Raw genomic sequence first — 19463 nt, forward strand, 5'->3', positions numbered from 1 at the left:
GAAATAAGCTTAAAAATCACTGGATCTGGTCCTTTTGGAACTCGCCTAGACTCTGGCCCTGCAGATTGCGCGATACGCTCCAACGATTGCGTGTGCCGCAACTGGATCGTCTACCTGCGACTACTGGCGACACGAGGATGCTAATCGTTGCTCTTGACCTGAGCTGACAAGAAAATGCGTCTGCCTAGTCGGGGCTAGAAGAGCGCAGCCGCTGGTTGCGCCGCCAATTGCGGTCAGAACGAACGCCATTGAATCTTGTTGTACGCGGGAGTCCAGATCTGGTGGCTAAATCCTCCTTCGCAACGTTTCCGTGGGAGGACAAGAGACTAACCCGCAAGTGTCTGCTTACTCCTCTCTTAGATTCCAAGATCCAAAGCCGACCAATGGCTACAATGGCCACCCGCCGCCGATTCCATTGTGTGAAGCACCGTGGCGAGTAAGAATCAGAGATTTAAAGCCTCGATTCCAGGAACAAGCCACGAGAAAACCTCAAGGGCGAATCTCTGTTGGCCGCTCACGCAAGAGGCTTGGTCGAAACAGCCACGGAAAACTAGTCCCGTTCGCCTTGCCCAATGATTCGTTCTGCGGCTCCAGTCTTTCTTCCCTTGCGAATCCAACTTCACCGAGCACGCAAGCAGGCTATCCCATCTCCGTGGTTGGAATGCGACCGACGAGTCGGCGAAGGGCCGTTTGCGACCACCCGCGAAGATCCATCCCCCCATCCACTTCTCGACCGGAGCAAAAGGCGGATCAATCGGCAAATTATGCGAGTCGTGCGGAGCATTTTGGAGCAAGGCACAAGGCTCGGCCAGGGCTAAGGATGATGCGACTCCACAGGATTCGTCGTGACGGCGCTCCAGGGGCGGGCTAGAGGCCCTCAATCCATGGCCGCTAGATCGTGGAGGCGGAATAACGTCATCATTTGGCCAAGACTGTCCGGAGCCTAGCAGGTCCGTAGGAACATGGAACATGGGAACATGGGGCCCATCTACGGTGTAGATATGGTCGCGGCGGTTGACGTGCTCGCGAGATCCCTGCCGTCTCTGCGCTAAGGGGCTCTTGGTGGTGCAAATCTTGCCTGCTTTTTTCTCCTACGAGGCCGTCTATTGGGCGAGAAACGGTCTACACAAGTACAGACAAGCAGCATGGGAAGGATCGCCGTTTTTATCTCGGGCCCTCGCTGCACCGACGCTCCATCATCCTTCCATCACCACCATCCTCTTCCTTTTCCTCTTCCTCTGCTATCAAAACCACACATAGCCTCCATAGAGTTCGAGTTGATGTGGTTGGTTCATTCCTCGGAGTCCTGGTTCAAGGTTGAAGCGTATTGATCTTGTTCATCATCTTCCCTTTTTTCCCCCCATTTCGGCCACTTCATTGTTCTCTTAGGATCACCCCCCTTTGTCGCAACAATGTCTGAGAAATTCAAGACACGGCCTGAAGACCTCGAGGCGACAACGTCTCACTCGAGTGGCTTCTCGCGGTTCGCCTCATTGTTTGGCGGCTCCAGCGTCTGGGTTGGTCCCCGGATAGCACCGCTGCCCGCCTACCTCAAGAGCGACCTCTCTGAAAGCGAAGAGTCTAGCGAAGCAATCCTCAACCGACAGCTCGCATCGGAAGATGGCACCTCGATCCAATATCGAACTTGCTCGTGGCAAAAGACTGCGGCGCTACTCTTCAGCGAGTACATCTGCTTGGCCATCATGAGCTTCCCTTGGTCCTACAGCGTGCTGGGTCTTGTCCCCGGCTTGATCTTGACTGTGGTTGTTGCGGCCCTGGTGCTCTATACAAGTCTTGTCCTGTGGGAGTTTTGTCTGCGGCATCCAGAGGTGCGCGACGTGTGCGACATTGGCCAGATGCTCTTCTGGGGCAAGGAATGGGCGTGGTGGCTGACTGCCATCATGTTTGTCCTGAACAATACGTTTATCCAGGCTCTTCATGTTCTGGTCGGCGCAGAGTACCTCAACACCATGACTGAAAGCGACAAGATTGGCGGCTGCCGTACCGTGGAGTTTGGCGTCGTGGTCACGGTCATCTGCTTGATTGCATCGCTGCCTCGCACCTTCAGCATGATGTCCAAGCTTGGTACGGCGTCGGCAATCTTTACCTTTATCTCCGTGTTGCTGGCAACCGTCTTTGCTGGTGTTCAGAACAAGCCCGCAGGATACACTGCGGCTCTGGGCTCGCCCATTGTCACGGCTATTCCAGTCAAGGGCACGACTTTTGTCAACGGCATGTCAGCTTTCCTCAACATCAGCTACACCTTTATTGGCCAGATTACTCTCCCCAGTTTCATTGCTGAGATGCGCGATCCTCGGTAAGCTCTCTCGATTCCCCAATTCATTGTTTCCTTGTTGCGGCTATACTGACTGGATCGTTATTCAGGGAGTTCCCCAAGTCGCTGTGGGCCTGCACAATCGCCGAAATCATCGTCTTCTCCATTGTCGGCGGTGTCATCTACGCCTACACTGGCAACCAATATGTCACGGCTCCGGCGTTTGGATCGTTGGATGATCTTTACAAGAAGGTTTCCTTCTCCTTCATGATCCCAACTCTCATCTTCCTCGGATGCCTGTATGCCTCGGTTACGGCCCGCTTCGTCTTCTTCCGCGCGTTTCGCAACTCGGTGCACCTGCATAGCCACACCGTCGTGGGATGGGGAAGCTGGTTCGGCATCCTGCTCGTCACCTGGATTTTTGCCTTTATCATTTCTCAGGTCATTCCATTCTTTTCTTCACGTAAGTTCTGACCGCTCTGAAACTGCCATCTATCCATGCTAACGAATGTTTTTGTTCAGTCTTGTCCGTCATGTCATCCTTGTTCGACAGTTGGTTCGGCTTCATCTTTTGGGGCGTCGCGTACCTGCGCATGCGAAACGCGGACAAGCAAGTTGGGCGGAAACGCAACGGCATTACTGCAGCATTTTCAACGGCTGTGAACATTGCCATCATCATCATGGGCGTGTTCTTCCTGACAGTGGGCACATATGCCAGTGTACAGGGCATCATTGATCAATTCGATGCCGGCACGGTACACGGCGTGTTTTCTTGCAAGAGCAACGGAATATGAAGTCATGAAGTTATATATATCCCCAAAAAGTAATGAGTTGGGAAAAAAAAGAAGAAAAAGAGGGAAGAAGGGAGCCGATTCTGGATAACGACGGCATCGAGATACATACCCTATATTATACACACACACATATACACGATGGGCGGCGGCCAAGGTGTGCAAAATAGATGAGCCGCGTACGGAGGGGATGGTACAAAGGCCGGAGAAGACGAGAATACTTACATCTCTCGCGATGAATACTTTTTTTCTCGGAGAGCATTTTGCAAAGACCTGCAGACATGCACGGCGTTTTCCTGGATTTATGCCGCCCGATTTTCTGCTTTCGGCGGGATCTGACTTACTGACTTGTAGATGTAGCGTACCTAAATCTCGTAGATGCCTCGTAGATGCCCCGTAGATGTATTCGTAGTTGTAGAAAAGATGTGATGATGTAATCAGCGTGTTTAATATTTGAAAGCTACAGATTCAGCAACTGGAGTGAAGTGGTCATGGTTGAGTTGTTGTCAATAAAGTCGAAGCTGGGCTAGGCTAAAAAGTTATCGAGCTACCATGGGTGGCATTTTCGCTTTTCCCTTGCTGATCATGGCCTCAAAAAGCATGGCTTGAAAGAATTTTCCTTTTTGCCACGGGAAAGATGGAGTCAAAGAATTGAACCAATTGATTCATATTGCTGAGTTATGGACTCTATCCCTTTGAATGTAACAAGACTGATTTACTCCCGGGTATTCCTGCAAGTGATCTGCCTACTAAGGTAGTAGTTATGGAGCACTCCATATACTGATGATGCATTGGAACAATGCGCATCGCACCTCATAACTGTCGTCAATAACTTTAATCTAAATATATTACTTCTTTGACTCGTCCCCTCAAAACACCTCCATCGAATTCCCCTCTCTTGATACCCAACTCTTCACATATTATCATCCATCTTGTCGTAACACAACTCGTCCAAATCAGACCACCCCAAGACCCTGATTGGCCCAACGCCTCCCCCCCTAAGCTAAAGCACTCTCCAGCGCCTCTTGCCCCTCCGCAAATAGGCGGTTCTGGGTACCTGATGCACTGTAACCTGCTGGTTCGGTTTACTGCAAGAGGCTAGAGACACCGCTTTTGTGTCCTGGCAGGTGGGGGACAGAAAAACCAAGAAAAAGAAGATTATCAACACCGACGTAGTAAATTATACACCGGCCCGTTCTTTCAGTATCTACAACTATATCTATAGTTCTCTATCAACTACTACTATATCTATATCTCTTTAGTAACTACTACTATATTTATATTTCTCTAGTAATTGCTACTATATATATATTTTTAAAATAACTGCTACTATAGTTGTATAGTTAAATTTAGGTATTAGCTAAATAGGCGTGCTTTTATAAAGGTACAAGATGAACTTAGTAATTAGGTGCTTATATTCCTGCATATATGCACTTATTTTCTTTCCGGTCTCGGTTTTTCTGACCTCCACTTGCCTGGGCAGATCAAATATTACGAAACAGTAACAGCCAGCCCACCTGGTTTTAGTAGCTCGGAATGGCGAAGCTGCGCAGCCGTTTCTAACCTCAACATCCACCTGTCAACCAAAACCCCGGCAGCCTTGAATTGCCACAAAGACAGACGGGCAATCGCTGATTCTGATCCTGATATCGATTCATCATCCAAACATATCGCAACATCAGTCCAATCTCTTCATTCTCACCATCTCCCCAAATGGCTCGGTCAGCCGCCACAACGGCCACCAAAGAGGCCCAGCCTCAACCTGCCGCCGCTGCTCCTCCTCCAGCTCCAGCCGACGGCGATAACAAGCTGCACGAATTCTTCTGGACTTACACCGAAGAGCCGCACCGCACACGCCGCCTGGCCATCATCAAGGCCCATCCCGAGGCAAGCCTGACTGCTCCCCTCATCTCTCATCCCCCCCCCCACCACTCTGCTGCTCGGAAACAAAACATCACCGCTAACGCAAGGCATTGTGATTCCAATTTGCAGGTCCTCAAGCTATGCGGCCCTGAGCCTCTGACCAAATACGTCGTTGCCGGCGTCGTCGGCCTCCAGATCGTCCTGGCCTACCTCCTGCGGTCAACGCCCTTCTGGTCCTGGAAGTTCTGGGCCGTCGCCTACGTCTTTGGCGCCACTGCCAACCAGAACCTGTTTCTGGCCATCCACGAAATCTCGCATAACCTCGCCTTCAGGAGCCCGCTGGCCAACCGCCTCATTGCCATCTTTGCCAACCTGCCCATTGGAATTCCTTATAGTGCTTCGTTCAGGGTACGCCAAGCCCCCAATATCGACAGTCTCTTGTCAAGCTACAAAACGATATACTAACGCTTTTGTATAGCCGTATCACCTCACTCACCACAAGTCCCTCGGCGTGGATGGCCTCGACACCGATCTCCCAACTGCCCTAGAGGCCTTTGTCCTCGACTCCATCTTCGGCAAGGCCTTCTTCTGCACGTTTCAAATCTTCTTCTACGCCATCCGCCCAATGGCCGTCTACCGCATCCCCATGACTTGGGTTCACCTCCTCAACGTCGTCACCCAGCTCGCCTTTGACTTTCTTCTCTTCCACTTTGCTTCCATCAACGCTCTCCTCTACCTGCTGCTCTCCTCCTTCCTCGCCGGCAGCCTGCACCCTCTGGCCGGCCACTTCATCGCCGAGCACTACGTCTACGAGACCGTCACCCCTACTCAGCGGAACCCCGACAACAAGGTCCCCGTTCCAGAGACCTTTTCCTACTACGGCCCCCTCAACATTCTGACCTACAATGTGGGGCTGCACAACGAGCACCACGACTTCCCGGCCATTCCTTGGACAAGACTCCATGCCGTGTATGACATTGCCAAGGAGTTTTACGAGCCTCTTCCCCGCCACGAGAGCTGGGTCTATGCCATCTGGCGGTTCATCTGGGATGAGAACGTGGGCATCAGCTGCCGCGTCAAGAGAAAGAATGGCGGCCGTATCGTCGGCGGCGCTGTCAAATGGAAGCAGTCGGAAGTCGAGGCTTAAGTAGATACATCATCAAAGGGGTGGTTTCATGTCGTTTTGTGGGTACTAATATCTCCCGGCTGTCCTTGATAACTCATTCATTACAAAAGTAAGGTGCAAGGTAGGTGTAGCAAATAAACTTCTTTGCATACATGTATGTATTCACTCCCGCGGCCGCAACTCCCAATCACCTCCCCCGAAGCTTCATTATGATAACGCGGACCCTGTACCGAGCCATCCCCGTTGACAGTATCCCGTATAAAACTCATACAATCCATGATAGGTACCTAGTAGGTATACCGACGAGAAAGCTGACTGTACACTTATTGTGCAATCGTATGCCCAGCAACAGCACCATCCGATTCCTAAAAGGAAGATTTGCCATTGTAGCTCGGGTCCTCTTCTCGACCCTCTTCTTCCTCTTCCTCTTCTTCTTCTCGATCATCTCCTACTTCTTTTCCTAATTCTCTGGCCCAGCGAGACATCTCAGCATAGCTATCGTCAGTGTACATTGCCGTCTGTGTTTCGACTTCATAGCCGTAGTCGTCATCATCGTCGGAATCCGACAAATCGCTTGGTTCGGCTGCTCCGCAGATTGCGACAACCCGGAGAAGATTCCATGACAATTGTAAAAGATCAAAACTCGGAATGTTGTCTCGGTATAGCGCGCTAAGATTAAAAACTTGCCCTGTTTCCAATGGCAAGCCACTTTGACGATGAGCGGTAATGGTCCCCCAAGACTGATTTTCTCTAATTCCAGCTGAATCCTTCGCAAGACTGATATTATTACAATCTTCTGTCGGTTTCAGTGTGCTTTTGTTTAGCCAGTGAAGTTGGACTTGGACTGTGCCGTCGGCGAGTTCGCGCAATGGCTTAAGCGCCATCCTGCCGTTATCAAACCAAACATGGAGCTGGCTATTGAGAGAGATGAAATTCTGGGGAGTCTCGGCGACTTTTTGGTCGAAAAATATCTTAGAAAGCCGCGTGGTTGTGTCTTCACCCCAAAATGTTCGTAGAGTAGAGACAATATTGGGTATTTTTGAGCTGTTCAATCCCGCGAAGGGAAAAATATGTGCAGCTTGCGGGTCTTCCATCTTGGTGATCATGCACCTCATGCCGTCTCGCTTCTTGCACTGCTAGCTATTAGATGGTCTGCGGGTGGTGGGTAGACTAGAATGGCAACTTACACAATTGGCAACTTCACGGCTCCGACTAGTCTTTGGAGTACCTGCAGCTTCTAACTTTGGCGTTTGGGGAGCAGCTGGTGCCGGGCTGAGGGCCAGAGTTTGCGTAATGTCAGTCGGTCGGCTTGGGGTTGTTGGCAGGCCTGCAGTTCGTCGACTTGGAGTTGTTGGTCGGCCTGGAGTTGTTGGTAACTGAGGCAACTTTGAATCAGAAACCGATCTTTCATGGGTTTGGCGTTGCCGTTTCATCGGACTCTCTTGAACTGGCGTAGCTTGGAGGCTGTGGACACTGGCGTTGGCAGAAGAGCCCGATGGTCGCCCTCCTTTATTCGCAACTAGAGGGGGAAGCATCAGTAATGATTTCTAAACAAATGTTTGTCAGGGGTATTAGGATTGAAAACCTACTCGCTTGTATACTGGCCACGCATGTGATTTCACACTGAGAGAAGAACTGGTTGATCTCGCCCTGGTTGTCCTCCCGAATATCCTCCTCCAGCTTCTTGACAGTACATTTTAGTTGCTCGATCGGGGCAACCATAAAAATTGCAAATAGTGTCATGTTTATCTTGCACTTCAATCTGGATTCGCGGATGATCCTCCCAAGGCTTGCGAAAAGCGTCTCTCTGGTGCTAAGGTCTGTGACGTAATCCAAGACTGGCTCTTCCAATACTTGATCTTTAGTCACTCTTACAAGAAACTCTTCTTTTTTTTCAGCCAAGTCTAGAAGCGGTGCAAGGGTTCCAATCTTGTGCAAATGCAGCAGTCGTTGGATCTGGCGAGGATCTAGGCTCAGTGCCGCTTGGCGCAATTGTTGTTCCGTGTCGTCGTCCATGACGAAAAATGATGGTTAACTTGTGTAGTAAAATACACGTCGAGAGGTGAGAGAAAAGCGCGAGGAGTTGGAGAGGAGAGAAGATAGATGGGAGAAGGGAGAAGGGAGAAGGACGAGAAGAGAAGAGAGCAGCCTTTAAGTAATTACGCGGTTGCTAACGATACCGTTAAGCTTTGGGCTCGACGTGAATCATCCGTTTGCTGGCTCACTTTACTCTCAGCCAAGGCCCCACCATGTCTTCAAACCCTCCTGCCCATAAACTATAAGGCTCAGAGGTGGAAACTCTTTCCGCTGTGAAAAACGACCTATACTTCCCTCACGGAACGATCCTATCTGGTCTGGTTGAGTCATTGAACTATAAGTTGCGGGCTTGAAGCTTGCGTTGTGCTTGAACCTTGATTAGCGGTCATACTTTGTGGCCTGAATCTTCGAGGTTTGACTTGGTCGGCTGTGGCCAATCAGGTTGAGCTACGGATTGATTCTGGATTTTGAACCAAAGGCTGGAGCGTAGCCTTCCTCTGACCTAGCTGTTGCAGCTTTACTGAAAATCTTGATAATAAATATAACCTCCATACCTATACTTCAACTCAGTCGTCTGCATCATTTAATACTGCGAAAGTGGGTTTGTCGATTGATGTAACTGGCTTGACGAGAATACCATTATACTTCCCCGGCCACCATCAAAGTTCAATTTTAAGCCAAATATTAATGCTTTGCCCATGAGATACTAAGAAAACTACTGCAAAAAAAAAAAAGTTAAAGTACAGAGAACTGCACCCAAGCCCAGACTCACTCTACGAGAATTCAACGAGACTCGGCGAGCCAAAAAAAAAGAAACATGGGAACAGCCCTGCTTCCATCACGATCCTCTGTGTCTCTGTGTCTCTGTGTCTCTGTCTCTCTGTCTCTGCAAAGGGGGGGTGAATCATAAAATTTGCCAGCACCCTTTTGTCATTCGCTCAAGAGAACAAGCTCACACATCTTTTCTCCCACTTTCTTCGTACACACACAACTCAAAATCAATGCGCCGTCCCCTCCCATCCATCATATATAATAATTGGCCGGCTCTGCCTCTCATGATTGGCGGTTTTTCATTGCCGCCGAGATGTGGGCGAGAACCTCCTCTAATTCAAGGTTGGCCGGTAACCTTGGCAGTAACTTCCCCTCCTCAGTCCTCATTAGCTCGGAAAGTCAACTTGTCGCTCCTCGTCAAGAGGAGAGCTTAGAAGAAGACGTAGGCAAGCAGGAAGCTGACAAGACACAAGATGGCCACAATCTTGACAGGCACACCCTCCACACTCTGCTTGGTTTGCTGAGCGAGAGCTCCACCCGAGCTCTTCTCCGTCTCCGAACTGCCCTTGACATTGCGTTGTCGGAGGCCGCCATTCCTGTAGTTTGCCAATTCAGCCTCCAGCTGGGCAATCTTGGCCTTGTAGTCTTCTGATCCCGCTAGGACCGAGCTGACGGCGGCAGTCTTGGAGGCGGCCGACTTGGCGGTCTGCGGTCTGGAATCATCATCATCCCCATCGTCATTGGCATAGGGGGGAGGCGCGGTGTTTGAGGAGTCGTCAGCAGTTGGAGAGGAGTAGGATCGAGGCGCATCGGGAGTATCGTATGCCTAAGGGGCCGCTGTTAGTTACATGCATCGTCTAGCCAGCGTCAAGATGGATACGCACTCCAATCACCGCGGCCGGCTTGCTAGGCGTCGCGACGGCGGTGGGGCCATGATCAGGGCTGTCACCTGCGGGTAACCAGTTGACTCGGATCTTTCGTTCATAGATGGCAGCCTTTTCTGTCGTCTCGAGCTGTATGTGTAACGCGCGGTCAGATCATGTGTTTGAGGATGTAGGTAGGCGTCAAGGGAACTCACCACTGAAGCAATGCTGGCGAATTCCTTGTCTGGAGTAATGGGGGCCGACTGGACGAGAAACTTGTCCCTGCACTTTGCATCGAGCGGGGGATCGGCCTTCATCGCCTGCAGAAGGACTATGCTAGTGTCAGCGGCATTGCACAAACCGTTGCTGCCTTGTCGCAACCCAACGCACCCGTGACATCGAAATCCTGGCCAGGCTCAATACGGCCCGCATTTGGTCGAACGCAGTACCTGTTGAGAGAAGAAGAAGAGGTTAAAATTCCATCTTGGCAAATCGAATGTAGAATCGCAACGGGAGGGTCAATCATACTGCTTGGGAGCCGTCGTTTTCACCTGGAGAAAAAAGGTTAGCAGGGATCTTGTTGAAACAGGAGGTATCCACAAACAGATGCAGTCGTGGGAAACTGCAGAAGCTATAGGTGGCACATGCGGATCACGACATAGACATACCTTGAATGCCAAAGGCGATGAGCTTGGGTTCTTGATCTTGAGGATCTGCGCGACCTCGACGGTGAAGGGCCCTATGCATTGCCAGTCCGTCAATGGATGCTCTCGCTCGGGGATGGCGTCACGGCCACGTATAGGGCGGAAAAGACAACATACGCCGAAAGGACAGCTCAACAGGCTCAATCTCGACCGACATGGCGAATGAAGCTGCGTACAAGATGCTGGAGTTGAGCTAGGGGCAAGGTCGGGAGCTGAGCACGAGCCGGAAAGCAAATGGAGAAGATGTCGTCGTGTTTGAATCGATGGCGCTGCAGCGGCGGGGAAACGCGGCGGACCTGGAAAATCGACAGATGGGATTGTGAAAAGAAGAAAAAAGGGAGGCAAGAATAACGAGTATCGAGAAGAAGAGACAAGAGGCTGTGCCAAAAGTATAATGGAAACAAGAGCGGGAGAGCAAGCGGTGGTTGAGAGGACGGGCAGCTGTTGTTTGATTACAAAGAAGAGATTCGGAGACGTGATTGATGGATGGCATGTCGCTTCGGCCCCTGTATCGAAATTGGCTGGCGAGGCTGAGCTGGCCAAATGAGATGCGGCATGACTAAGCCGTCTTCAGGGTCTTTGTGTCCCGTGCTGTGCAGGGGGGAGATGGAGCGAGAAAGCACTGAGACAACAGCGAAGTTTGCACGCTACGGCGATTCAATTTACGCGAGAAGAGACTCGAGAGCTTGGGAAGAGCATCTTGTGGTGGTGCACGTGCAGAAGTCGAGGATATCTTTATCATATGATGGAAGAGTCAGATGCTTTGGAGCTGGGAGGGATGGACAGTTTGCTCCAGTGCAGAGCTGCTGTCTTGTGATATCACCTCTGAATTAGCTTAGAGAGAAGTGGCATTCAAGCCCAGTACCAAGGTAAATTGACAGCTTCACATGGACTAGACAACAGATTCAGTGGCGATGTGATGTAAACAGGTGTTTTACTGTAAGCTCAGTGTCTCTGTAGAGCTTCCACGTCTCCCTGCAGAATGCATTGTTTTGTGGGAGCTAAGCACATGTCTGTGTGTGTGTAGCACTGACGCCATCTTCCGTAGGTGTTGGTACCTAACGATTCAGACGCTGAGCAGTCAAGACCACTTCCGAAGCTCAGTGAAGTGAATAAAGGTGCTGGAATAGATCCCACGAGTCACGTTATTTGCTTACGTATCACGTTGATTTAATTTTACTATTTTCATCAACTCATATTTGCCTTCTTTCTTAAGCATTATTGTATTGTAAACTGCAAGCAGCTGTTACATCTCCACTACGAGCTTCTTCTTCTACTGACACTGACTTTCTACCCCACACTCCCACACTCCCCCATCACCACCACGCCTACCGACTTCATCACCCCACACCTTATCCTCTTCATCTTACAGCTCTCCATATCAACAAGAGCAAACCCCAGCAAAGATGGCTTCCGATCTAGATACCCTAATTGACATGGGCTTTGAGCGGGCTCGGGCTGAGCTCGCCGTCAAAAAGTCCGGAGGACGTGAGTGTTAAAGAGCCACTATTCCCCAGCATCAGCGCCGCCTCATCTCACACGTGTCTTGACCAACTGCAGTGCAGGGAGCTCTGCAGTGGCTAGAAGACAACCAGGACAAGTCACTCGAGGAAATCCAAGCTGCTCAGGCCGCGGCCCAAGATGACGACGAGGACGAGGATGAGACCAAGGCAAAGATTGCCGAGCTGGAGACGGGCGAGTCGGCCAAGTCTCTCATCTGCAACGAGTGCGGGAAGCGGTTCAGGAACCACGACTTGGCCAGTTACCATGCCACCAAGACGTATGGTCGTCTTCTTTACTTTTGAATAAGGATTAAGCCTAACATTGTCATAGTGAGCATACAGACTTCTCCGAGTCAACGGAGGAAATTGCGCCTTTGACTGAGGAGGAGAAAAAGGCAAAGCTCGAAGAGCTGAGAGAACGACTCAAGGCGAAGAAGGCTTCTCAGGTGGACCAAGACAAGGAGGATGCAAAGCGTAACGAGGTGAGCATCTACCCGTCCTGCGCCTGGCTGTACGTTTTTGGCTTCTCTTCTAACCCGTTGATAGAAAATACGACAAAAGTCTACAAAGGAGACTCAGGAAGCAAAGGAGGAGTTGGCACGCAAGGAGCAGATCAAAGAGGCTATGCAGAAGCGAAAGGAGAAGCTTGAGGAGGCCGAAGCCAAGAAGCGCATCAAGGCCAAGATCGAAGAGGACAGAGCCGAGCGCCGCCGCAAAGCCGAGGAAGCAAAGGCCGCTCGTGAAGGCAGAGCGCCCGAGGCTGCGTCTTCATCCTCCTCTGCTCCCGCCGCCGCTGCTGCACCCCCACGGCCCAAGGCAGATCACACGGAGGCGAAGCTGAAGCTGCAGACAGACTCGGGGAACATCATGAAGACGCTGCCGGCAGAGACGACGCTGTTTGAGCTTGCGCAACAGCTGCAGAGCGAGACTGGCAAGCCTGTGACGACATTTACGACAACCTTTCCCAGGAAGACATTTCAGGGAGATGTGGACATGTCCAAGACGCTCAAGGAAGCAGGACTTGTGCCTTCATCTGTGCTTATTGTAAAATAGACTGGTGTAGTCTTCTTTCCGTATTACTGTATCAAGGCAAGGTATGAGAGGGGATACGAGGCTGCGACGATGAAACAGGCAACCTTGGACGCAATCCGGTTGAATCTTGAGCCGATGGGTAACATTTTTGAGCGCTTTCGTCAGTAGATGAACATAGCGTCGGTCATTACGGGGGACTCCCAAACTCGAGCAGCTCGGGCCGCATTCGCGCAGTCTCACGGCAAATATGCAATCGCATGCGCAAAAATTCAGCATTTGTCAAAAAATTTCTTTTTGTTCTTCCCGAGTCATTTAATTGACTATTTGTCCCCTCCCCGCGTGAACTCCGTCGTGTGAGAGCATTCATCATATTATCCTTATGAACGAAGCTACTCTGCCCAGGACGCAGGATATAGGCGCCCACTCCATCCTGTATGCATCCATCGATGTGTATAAAGACCCCGAAGTGCCATGCAGTTGAAGTACAAAGAAGCAAGAGAAAAAACAGTCGCCGCAACAGGTGGAGCTGGCCGTTTAGTCGAAGAGACCGAAACCCATGTCCTCGTCGGACTCCTCCTTCTCTGCAGAACCACGTTAGCACAACCAATCCCTTCGTTTCGCGGAGCAGCCAGAACGCACCCTCTTCCTTCTCCTCCTCAGCAGGGGCGTCAGCGGCAGCACCGCCAGCGGCGGCGGCAGCGCCAGGGGCAGCGGCGGCACCACCACCGGAGCCGACGTTGACCAGGAGGTCCTTGATGTCCTTGCCCTCAAGAGCCTGTGTGTCGAGAAAAAAAACCATAACTCGTCAGCGACCAACTCATTTCTTTCGGTTTTTTTTGGGAAAATTCGACTTCGTAGAGCCTATTGCGTTATGGGCGGGTGTCTTTCGGAAATTCGTACCTTGGCGAAGATTGATGTCCAGATGGGCTCAACCTCGACCTTGGCGGCGGAGATCAGGGTCTGGAGCTTGTCGGCCTATATGGTTGTGAAAAATTGTCGCTTAGCACACAAACACTCTCCCACGGCTATTTTCTTTTTATACATCGCCCTTTTCGCGGGGCACAGAATTTTCGACTCTGCGCCCGGCGACAAAGGGAAGACTCAGAGCGAGGATTTTGGAAGCAACTCACGGTGATCTCAATGCCATCGTCGGCAAGGATCAGGGCCGCGTAGGAAGATGCGAGCTCGGCGGTAGACATTGTGTGAGATTTGTCTGTGCGGATATGGGAAGATGTCAAGTCTGCACGAAAAGAGGAGTGGTTTTGGACAATTCAATTATCACCACAAAAGGCCAGGCTAGGGGACCACAAAAAATTACCCTGGTCCAAAATTCGCGGGCTTGGAGGGCTTGAAGACCTAAAGCGCAGGGTCAATAGTTTTTCCGCGTGCCGGTTCGTGTGGCCGCAAGCGGGGCTGCATGCTGATTGGCCGGGCTCACCGTACTTCGCCGCAGCCAATCAGCGGCCGGGAGTCCGCTGCAACGAGGCCGCCCGGATGCGCAACGTCGTCACTCTCCCAAAAGCATCCAAACGCATCCAGAGCCCACCCCACCTTAAGCTGAAGCTTTTCCCCACCAGCATCTGCACTGAAGCAAGACAAGCAGCATCGCGACTCGCCTTTGCGCAATCCAGGGACTCCTGCTTTGCTCCTCCATCTCCATCTGCCAGCGGTTCCAGCACCGACTCTCACTGGATCCGCGCCGACTTCCCCCCCGAGAACGACCCCGAAGCGTGCGTCTTGAGGCTCTCAATTGGCCGACGAATCCCGGAACTAGCCATTGGATCCTGCATCGTCATTCCCGGAAGAGCTGGAAACCAGAGAGTCGACAACTATCGGTTCGGCTCCCTCTAGCAATCTAGCTGATTTACGCCAGCGCGGGTTTGCTTTTGACCCATTTCGGCTCTCTCTCTTCCTCTACAAATTCTTAGTGGCACAGCATCAGATATGGATACGCCCGCAGTGCCTTTACCGCAGGATGCCCGGGAACAGGCCGTCCTGGACAGTCTCGTCGTCATCCGTGACCAGCTCTTGCTCTTGAAGCAGGATCGGACAACGTACATCCGGAGCCAAGATATTATCCCCCTCTACGATGAGACCATCTCAAGGGTCAAGGAGCTGGATGAAATCCGTACCGAGACGGGGAACAAGGAGGAGAACCGACGTAAGTTGAACCCGCCCAAAACCATGCAGAGAATCGTTTGCTAAGCTGCGCATCCAACAGTCGATAAAGTCTTGGAAAGCTGCTTCCAGCTTCTCTCTCTCTTCTACCTCACCATCGGACGCAACAATGATATCCCCGCAAGCTACGCGCTGACATCGACAATCAGGCGGCTGCTCGACCACTTGACCGAGGCTGACCTCTACTCCGCCAAGGACCTCGAGAGTATCAAATCCACCCTGTCGAACCTTTCCAACAACATAACACAAGCCAAAACCAGTGACAGCAAGCCCGAGAACTCTCCGTACCTCCTCAAGCTGCTGTCGAACCGGGTGGGGAAGTGCCTGGCGATGTTGGAGAACCTCCAGAAGCGGTTAGGTCGCATTGGCGAGCCTCTGCTTGCTACACATGAGAAGTTGATTTCCATTCTACGATCCATTTCTTTGGCAAACACAAAATCAAAGGTGCGCATTACTCCGTGGACAAATTGAGTTTGAGTCGCTAACTTTACTATGGCGTAGTTCTCAAGTGCCGAGGTACAGAAGCTTCAGAAGCAGCTTCTAGATATAGGAGAGAAGCGCAAAGATGACCAATTCGTCAATGAGGATGGCTCTGTGCCACAAGGCTCTGTTGAGATTGGCGAACTCTACCAGCGAGTCTTCAAGTGGTCGGAGATTGTATTAGAGAGGTGAGTAAATGAACATCCGCTTCCGAAATGACCATGCAATTAATGCTGTGTAGGAAGGGAATCATGCCAGAGCAGTTTCGCCCGACATATCACACCCTTGTTGGCATCCGCAACGAATTGGAGAAGCTGTCCCTGACGCAGGCCTGGGCACTTCGCGAGACAGACCTGTATGACTTCCAACGCCAGCTCGACAAGATTGACGAAAGCCGGCAGAATGGAAACTTTTATGACGACAAGGGCAGGCCCGCTGACCTGTATACGCAACGGACGATGCTATATTTGATTCGAAGAAGCTACGCCTACATTTACTCCTTCATACTAGCCTCGGAGCCAGTTTCTGAGGCTCTTCTGCCCATCTACAACCAACTGCAAACTCTCAAGAGGTGCCTCGTCGAGGTACGAAACAGCGGTGGCGTATCATCTGTCAGAGAGCTGTATCCTTATAGCATGAAGGTGTGTCCTCGTCAAAATTATGTCACTTTGGGGGAAACTTGCATTCTTTATATTAACCAATGATTTCAACAGCTAAACTCTCTCGACAACCTGAGGGTGGATGGCAAATTTGTTGTCAATGGCGACATTCCCGAAGGCCAAGGCAGCGTTAGTGAGCTCCTTGCTGAATGCTTCGACCTCAACTATGATTTGAGAGTTGCAGCGGAGGAGGGCACCACAACCGACAGCGATGGCAAGTGATTTGTGTCTCGGCCAAGACATGTCGACCGTCATCGCGGTGTTGTTTGTCTACCTATTTGCTTGTTTTGCTTTGGGTTGAATTACGGTGCTTTTGAATGAATTTTGCATTAATCCTGCGTACGTTGCATTGGGAATTTGCCTCTGGAGTGGTCGGGAAGACATTGGGGCCGTCCAGCGATGGTGTCTGATCAGCTACGCTGATGGGATGATGGCTACTAACTGGGGTAATATCGGATACATCATATTGTTAACTTTGGCTGGGTGGCATTTGCAATTTGTTTCTTCTTCTTTTCTTTTTAATATTTTTGGTCTTTTTGGTCTTTTTGGTCTCTTTCTCTCTTGTATGTACCTAAGGATGTATCAGACGTGGGCCCTTGCTATGTGTTACTGAACTTCTCTTCCTCGGCTGCATCTGCATGTTGTCTTAGGGGAATCTGAAGCCTTTTTTGAAGGGATAGACTTGGGCCTGATTAGTTGGCAGTCAGTCTCCAGATCATGTTGAAATGAGAATTATTATTTTTATTTTTTTTTTGGATTTGTTTTTACCTTTTCAAGATCCCACACACCTGCTCTCACGTAAATGTCGTCCTTGACCTTGTTGATGGCATCCTCCTTGGACTTTGCAACCAAAACCATGATGCTGCCAGCAAAGTCGAATGTGTTTGGGTCGTTGTCATCTTCGGGAACCTCGTTGAGAATGCCGCCTGGTTATGAACATGCTTTCGTTTAGCTCACGGTGCACGGCTCGTTGACTGTAGATCTGTGTATAACACATACCGCCCATCTTTAGCCATCCGTCTTTAAGGGTGGGGGTCATGTCACTGAAATGCTGGCTACACAAAACAAAACGGGCAATCGCAATCAGCAAAAACCATCTCATCCGCAGACAAAAAAAAAAGAAAAGCTCAATGTGCAAGAAGAGTCATTTTGATGAAAATACGTACGGCCTCACTTGGAGACGCTTGGCCCGAACCTCGGGGCCGGGCTTGTCCGGGATGACGAGGACAAACTCATATTCGGTGGGCGGTGCCGTGGCCATTGTGCGGATCAAAGGACGCTGGATTTGGGAGAGTGGGAGTGGTGATAGCAAGCGACGAGCGGTGAGGCGAGCGGCCATGGTCGGACGCTTTATAACCGCAGCTTTGAACAAGAACAAGTGTATGTTATGAGATGAGGTGATTGTTGCTGATGGAGGTTAATGTCGGCTTAGGATAAACTTGGAGGGACAAGGGCGCGCTAAATGTCAACCCGAGCAGTTATTACCTCTTTTGGGGCGTTGATGCAATACTACAGTAATGGAGATGTGAGGAATCAATGTTGGAAATGCTGCCCAGTGGCATTTAGGCCGCCATCATCCGCAGTGTTTTTATATATAAGGTACATGCATCTGGTGAGACTGTTATGTAGGCTCAAGCGCATCCTGATTGGCTCAGGTGAAAGTGGTTCTGCCCAGACAAGCTACTATATCCAAGGCGCGCCCTTGGAATCCAGTAGCGCAGTTTAGGGTAGGCAAAGAGAGCTTCAAGTCGGGGTCGATTTGGGGTCAAGTCGGTGAGTTCTCGCTTCATGGTGTTCTGATGGCACCTCTTTAGGAAGAGTTGGTGTGCGGCATCACCCTTGACAAAAGCCTGTTCATGACCCTGGCTATCCAAGAAACTCAGAAAGACGATGCCCAACCTGATGGCTCTGCTGACAAGAGCGAGCTACCTATTCAGCAAAGTAGCGCTTCGGAGCCCTCACTCGGAAGTGCTGGCCAGGATGCAGAAGGGGATGCTGAACTCGAACAACATTCGACTTGTACCTCGTCGGCGAGAAAACGACTGGCCAATGAAACCTCGCCTCTACCTAGACCGAAGCACAAGCGCAAGAAACGGCATTGCCGTGACGCCGAGGACGACATGATGCAGTCGGCTGCGGCTGCGGAGCTGGGCGCAATGGGGGAACAAATGACAACTGAAGTGAACCAGGAGTTTGACGCCGATCGTAGCACGGATACAGCAACCCAGACTGGTTCCAAAAGAACTCTTGATGCGGTGGTTGCTCGTCTCAGGCTTATTGCAGCAGAGACACCTGTTCCTTGGACTGACGAGGAGGACGCAGCACTGATGACCGCATGCGAGGGCTTTCATAAAACGCGGCCGATGACTGAGGCTTTCAAGTCGGCGACCGAGACAAAGCGGACCGATAAGGACATTATCCAGAGAATTGAATACCTCAACCTCAATCTGGGTCACGGGCCTAACCCCGAATGCGAAAATCACTCCTCTTCGTCTTTCCAAGGCTCACAGAAACGTTGGACTTCTAAGGAAGACGAATTTCTTGAGACCCTCCAGGATGGATACAACGACGAGAGCAGGTATCGGGCTAGGATGAAAGAGTTTGGCCCTACTAGGACTCTGACGAGTCTGAAAACTAGACTTGTTCGTCTGTCTAAAAATCCCCGCGGGAAGCTCTATAAATGGACACTGGATAAAGACAATTACCTGCGCTCCTATCCTGACCTGAGCAAAAGAGGGAAGCTCGCCAAGAAGCTCGCCCTGACGTGTGAAGAAGCATTCGGACATGCGCGGACTGCAAGTGCCATCCAGCATAGGCTGTACCCTCTAACAGACGCGTCGGAAAGCGCGGAGCGATGCAGCACGTGGTCCCCATCGGAAGACGCTTGGTTACTCACAGTGACAAATGAGAAAGTAGCAGATGAGGGCTGGCAATCAGTCCACATAGCGTTTGTGGATAAGTTTGGTATGGGTCGAACCGCAAATGCGCTTCGTGCTCGACGGGTACATCTACGACAAGCCGGGGCCGGGGCCAAAGCCGAGACCAGCGGCTCGTTAGATGAGGAGATAGAGGAACGCGAGAATGCTGTGTGATTTGTTACTATGTTGTGTTTTTGGCGGATATTTATTCGCTAGCTGAGTACATGCTTGGCGAGACTCGAGCTGAAGCGAAGGCCAGCAACT

General features: G+C 51.0%; 9 protein-coding genes across 9 annotated transcripts; 5 read left to right on the forward strand and 4 right to left on the reverse strand.

Annotated features, from left to right (window-relative positions):
- Window positions 1-1412: 1412 nt before the first annotated feature.
- On the forward strand, window positions 1413-3069 carry Triagg1_8898 (uncharacterized protein; the record flags this gene model as incomplete). Its single annotated transcript, XM_062903796.1, has 3 exons — window positions 1413-2317; window positions 2386-2738; window positions 2798-3069. 3 exons carry the CDS (start codon window positions 1413-1415, stop codon window positions 3067-3069), a joined length of 1530 nt encoding a protein of 509 aa, XP_062752198.1.
- Window positions 3070-4779: 1710 nt separating this feature from the next.
- On the forward strand, window positions 4780-6076 carry Triagg1_8899 (uncharacterized protein; the record flags this gene model as incomplete). Its single annotated transcript, XM_062903797.1, has 2 exons — window positions 4780-5337; window positions 5408-6076. 2 exons carry the CDS (start codon window positions 4780-4782, stop codon window positions 6074-6076), a joined length of 1227 nt encoding a protein of 408 aa, XP_062752199.1.
- Window positions 6077-6420: 344 nt separating this feature from the next.
- Triagg1_8900 (uncharacterized protein) lies at window positions 6421-8071 on the reverse strand (the record flags this gene model as incomplete). Its single annotated transcript, XM_062903798.1, has 3 exons — window positions 6421-7188; window positions 7243-7574; window positions 7645-8071. 3 exons carry the CDS (start codon window positions 8069-8071, stop codon window positions 6421-6423), a joined length of 1527 nt encoding a protein of 508 aa, XP_062752200.1.
- A 1222-nt stretch (window positions 8072-9293) lies between these two features.
- Window positions 9294-10587, reverse strand: Triagg1_8901 (uncharacterized protein; the record flags this gene model as incomplete). The annotated part of the gene is made up of 7 exons (XM_062903799.1): window positions 9294-9689; window positions 9748-9876; window positions 9942-10057; window positions 10117-10175; window positions 10255-10277; window positions 10395-10465; window positions 10548-10587. The coding sequence occupies 7 exons, from the start codon at window positions 10585-10587 to the stop codon at window positions 9294-9296; spliced, it is 834 nt and encodes a 277-aa protein (XP_062752201.1).
- Window positions 10588-11836: 1249 nt separating this feature from the next.
- Window positions 11837-12985, forward strand: Triagg1_8902 (uncharacterized protein; the record flags this gene model as incomplete). The annotated part of the gene is made up of 4 exons (XM_062903800.1): window positions 11837-11918; window positions 11991-12210; window positions 12264-12414; window positions 12479-12985. 4 exons carry the CDS (start codon window positions 11837-11839, stop codon window positions 12983-12985), a joined length of 960 nt encoding a protein of 319 aa, XP_062752202.1.
- Window positions 12986-13498: 513 nt separating this feature from the next.
- On the reverse strand, window positions 13499-14163 carry Triagg1_8903 (uncharacterized protein; the record flags this gene model as incomplete). The annotated part of the gene is made up of 4 exons (XM_062903801.1): window positions 13499-13545; window positions 13604-13739; window positions 13865-13939; window positions 14095-14163. 4 exons carry the CDS (start codon window positions 14161-14163, stop codon window positions 13499-13501), a joined length of 327 nt encoding a protein of 108 aa, XP_062752203.1.
- A 295-nt stretch (window positions 14164-14458) lies between these two features.
- On the forward strand, window positions 14459-16503 carry Triagg1_8904 (uncharacterized protein; the record flags this gene model as incomplete). The annotated part of the gene is made up of 6 exons (XM_062903802.1): window positions 14459-14694; window positions 14893-15125; window positions 15186-15586; window positions 15644-15810; window positions 15864-16263; window positions 16336-16503. 6 exons carry the CDS (start codon window positions 14459-14461, stop codon window positions 16501-16503), a joined length of 1605 nt encoding a protein of 534 aa, XP_062752204.1.
- A 377-nt stretch (window positions 16504-16880) lies between these two features.
- Window positions 16881-17542, reverse strand: Triagg1_8905 (uncharacterized protein; the record flags this gene model as incomplete). Its single annotated transcript, XM_062903803.1, has 4 exons — window positions 16881-16915; window positions 17070-17207; window positions 17281-17336; window positions 17448-17542. 4 exons carry the CDS (start codon window positions 17540-17542, stop codon window positions 16881-16883), a joined length of 324 nt encoding a protein of 107 aa, XP_062752205.1.
- A 595-nt stretch (window positions 17543-18137) lies between these two features.
- Window positions 18138-19373, forward strand: Triagg1_8906 (uncharacterized protein; the record flags this gene model as incomplete). The annotated part of the gene is made up of 1 exon (XM_062903804.1): window positions 18138-19373. The coding sequence occupies one exon, from the start codon at window positions 18138-18140 to the stop codon at window positions 19371-19373; it is 1236 nt and encodes a 411-aa protein (XP_062752206.1).
- Window positions 19374-19463: the final 90 nt, after the last annotated feature.

Source organism: Trichoderma aggressivum (assembly GCF_033847375.1).
Source record: "Trichoderma aggressivum f. europaeum strain CBS 100526 chromosome Unknown scaffold_046, whole genome shotgun sequence".
NCBI classification, from domain to species: Eukaryota; Fungi; Ascomycota; class Sordariomycetes; order Hypocreales; family Hypocreaceae; genus Trichoderma; species Trichoderma aggressivum.